The following is a 3,708-nucleotide window of genomic DNA, read 5'->3' on the forward strand; positions in this document are numbered from 1 at the left end:
GAACTCTGTTAGCTTTGCAGAAAGTTCTGTTGGACAGTGCTTAGCGATTAGGCCTCCCTATAAAACAAATAGTGAACTATAAGCCATGCAGGAAACGTGTGAATGGAAAAAGCACAGACTGGATTCTTTCTCCGTTCTCAGCACCTCAACAACGGTCAACACAGAAGTCTCTTGTGACCAAATGTGTGTGGATTTCTCCCACCAAGAAGCAAGCCATCAGTTCTGCAGTGGACGCCAGCTGGGTGTCTTCCAATTCAGTTCTGACCCTATCTATCCAGAGATGGCAGCAGATCCCACAGGGCAAGGGCTCAGTTCCACAAGGCTCTCTCCCCCTTTCAGATGCCAATCGTGAATCTAGGCCACTGGAACTTCAGGTTGACTAGCTTCAAATTGGGGTTCCCTCGATCCCCTCTTTGGGTTCAATTAATTTGCTAGAGTGTCTCACATAGAACTCAGGGAAACACTTCTTGGTTTAATGTAACAGATACTACAAAGGTTAGAGACGAAGAGCTGCACAGGCACAGGTGTGGGGAAGGGGTGTGGAGCTTCCAGAGTGGGGCTCCCCCATCTAGGATTCTCCACATGTTCAGCTATCCACAAACCCCATCTTCTTGTGCCTTTTATGAAAATTTCATTGGATACGCTTGACTGAGAGTCATATAGAAATGGGATTGGGTAATAGTCAGGCCTGTCTGTTGACGTTGACCTTGGCCTCTCTGTGCAGTATTCCCTCCTCCAAACTATGGGCAGGACCCCTTTTGAAATAGAGGTCTATAATCAGACAAGGTACATCAGAGAGTTTATCGCCTGCTCCAAGACAGGAAGGTGGGGAAGGTTCCTGCCTTGGAGAGGAAGGAGCAGGTGGAAGGAGGGTAGGAGAAGGTCAGAGAGAAACTCTGTTTTCTAACCTCCTTTTGAGGCCTCAAGTGTCCTGATGTTATAATAAAAGACACAAGAGCTGTGGGATTCGTAAGCCAGGGATAGTGGATAAAACACCATATACACATTTTAAGAAAGGAAAACAACTATATTAAAACTGTAATAATCATACACGGATAACAAAAGACAAATACAAATCACACTGAACACTTCTTGCAATTGAAGAATCAAATGTGACTTGAGTATTACAAATTTAATACAGTTTTTTTTCCTTTCTTAAAATGTGTATACATTTTTGGTACCCTCTGTATATATTATAATATCACAGAATGTGAGCTTTCTTGACTTATCTATTAGGGTTTTTAAATTTTATTTTGATGCTAAATTATTTTTGCATAATACATTTTTAATTTTTTTTAAATTTCAGAGAATCATAGGGGTACAAACATTTTGTTTACATGCATTACTTTTGCACAGTTAGAGTCAGGGTTATGTGTGTCCATCCCCCAGAGAGTGTGTATTAGGTTTTAGATACAACTGGGCTTGTAGCTAAACGTCTATTGTATGTTGGCATTTCTCTGTTTTATTATAATTATTACATTCTAACATTTAGAAGGCTCTACATCTCTGTTTGTAAATCTCCTTTATATATTTTTTCCCCCAGTCTTCCAAATTTAATTTTCCAAAGGAGATTATTTTATTGAGTTGCCAAGAAAGAAAGGCTTTACAAAAAAGGGAGGTAGGGAAGAAAAAGAACTCCAGGAGGGACTTGGTTTTGCAAACTAAATTGCAGGCAGAGAAAAGCACAACGCAGCTTCCAGGTTGCATGGGGAACTGGAGGATGATCTCTGAGCTTCTCCCAGGCCCGACCAACCAGCCCAGGGACCTGCTAGAAGGCCCCCAGGGCTGGCTGACCTCTACTTACATTTTGCTTTTCTTTTGAATAAGGCATTGTTCCGGTATTGTCCAAGAGCCCAGCATCGTTCTGCTCCATGACTCTGATTTGGGGGACTTTGCATGAAAATCAGAGATATGCCAGGGGCCCTTGGAGAGGTGTCTCTCCGGTAAATAAGTCATTAGGCAGCACCGAGTGCAGGGACAGCTCCCCAGGGCGCTGCTTCTTAGAGGCTCCAGTCTCTTGGGCCACCAGCAGCCCTAGCACCTCCAGAGCTCTGAGAGTAGTTAGTTCCTGGTGGGAGCTCTTCCCATTTGCCTCGCTCTGATCCCAAAGACTACAGCGTTTTTCATGTTTTTTGTTTGTTTGTTTTAGAGATGGAGTCTGACTCCACTGCCCAGGCTGGAGTGTAAAGGCACATTCACAGCTCACTGCAGCCTTGAACTCCAGGGTTCAAGCAATTCTCTCTCCCACCTCAGCCTTCTGAGTAGCTGGAACTACAGATGCTTGCCACTATGCCTGGTTCATTTTTTTTTTTTTTTTGCACTTTTTTTAGCGGGGGCTGGGTTTAAACCCATCACCTCTGGCATATGGGGCCAGCACCCTACTCCTTTGAGCCACAGGTGCCACCCATTTTTTTTTTTTTCTTTACAAAGTCTAGTTCTGTTGCCCAGGCTAGAGTGCCATGGCCTCAGCCTAGCTCATAGCAACGTCAAACTCCTGGGCTCAAGTAATCTTTCTGTCTCAGCCTCCCAAGTAGTTGGTACTATAGGTATCTACCCAGCTAATTTTTCTATTTTTCATAAAGACAGGGTCTCACATTGCTCAGGCTAGTCTCAAACTCCTGACCTCAAGTGATCCTTCTGCCTCAGCCTCCCAGAGTGCTAGGATTATAGGTATGAGCCACCATGCCTGGCCCTTTATTTTATTTTTGAGATGGGTCTTGCTGTATTGCCCAGGCTTGTCTTGAACTCCTGGCCAGGAGTAATCCTCTCACCTTCGCCTCCCAAAGTGCTGGGATTACAGATGTGAGCCACTGGTTCCCCACCTCTGCCTGCACTTCTTAGTGTAATTATTACTATGGCATTACCTGTAGGTTCATTTTTAGGGGCTCAGAAGGCCTCACCTTGGTCACAGAGTTAAGTATCCAGGTGGAAACACCTGTGCCCCCTTCTCTTCCCGCCTCTCTGCCAGGCCCTCATAGGAGACCAGTATGGCCCCTGTACACTCCCCACGCTGATCGAGGAGAAGGAGTGGGAGGCACTGAGGGCCCAGCTCACGGCCAGGCCGAGTGACCTGGAGCTGGTGGCACGACGCTTCCGGAGGGACGAGAACGCCGTCCCTCCCACCTATATCCTGCAGGCGCTGAGTGCCAGGGAGCCCCGTGGGCCTGAGGAGTCCACCTTGACATCTGTCCTACAGTCTGGAGCCCAGGATGCCCAGAGGCTGGGCCTCATCACCCAGGAGCAGTGGCATCGCTACCACCGGTCAGGTGAGGTTATGGGAACTCTCAGCAGGGGGCGGGGGTCCATGAAAAATTGACCACACATCCAGAATATCCATCCACTATTGTGGAAAAAGCAACATTCTATAAATGCCAAACCAATGTATCTCTGGACCCCCAGTTCTAAAAAAGATATTTTTACTGATCCAAGAAAGTTGTATGAGGCCCGGCCTGGTGGCTCATGTCTGTAATCCCAGCACTCTGGGAGGCTGAAGCAGGTGGATTGCCTGAGCTCACAAGTTCGAGACCAGCCTGAATTAAAGTCAGATTCCATCTCTTAAAAATCGCCAGGTATTGTGGCAAGCACCTGTGGTCCAAGCTACTTGAGCCCAAGAGTTTGAAGGCTGTGAGTTATGATACCACAGAAAAAAAAAGGTAGAGACAGAGTCTCACTTTGTCACCCTCGGTAGAGTGCTATAGCATCACAGCT

General features: G+C 46.4%; 1 protein-coding gene across 1 annotated transcript in view; it reads left to right on the forward strand.

Annotated features, from left to right (window-relative positions):
• Window positions 1-3,708, forward strand: part of NWD1 (NACHT and WD repeat domain containing 1) — a 77,526-nt gene that overhangs the window by 4,360 nt on the left and 69,458 nt on the right. The window contains 1 exon segment of the mRNA XM_003796628.3: window positions 2,969-3,266. Within this exon segment, the coding sequence (XP_003796676.3) occupies window positions 2,969-3,266 (298 nt within the window).

The sequence above is a fragment of the Otolemur garnettii genome, unplaced genomic scaffold (assembly GCF_000181295.1).
Source record: "Otolemur garnettii isolate 467f Iridium unplaced genomic scaffold, OtoGar3 scaffold00105, whole genome shotgun sequence".
NCBI classification, from domain to species: domain Eukaryota; kingdom Metazoa; phylum Chordata; class Mammalia; order Primates; family Galagidae; genus Otolemur; species Otolemur garnettii.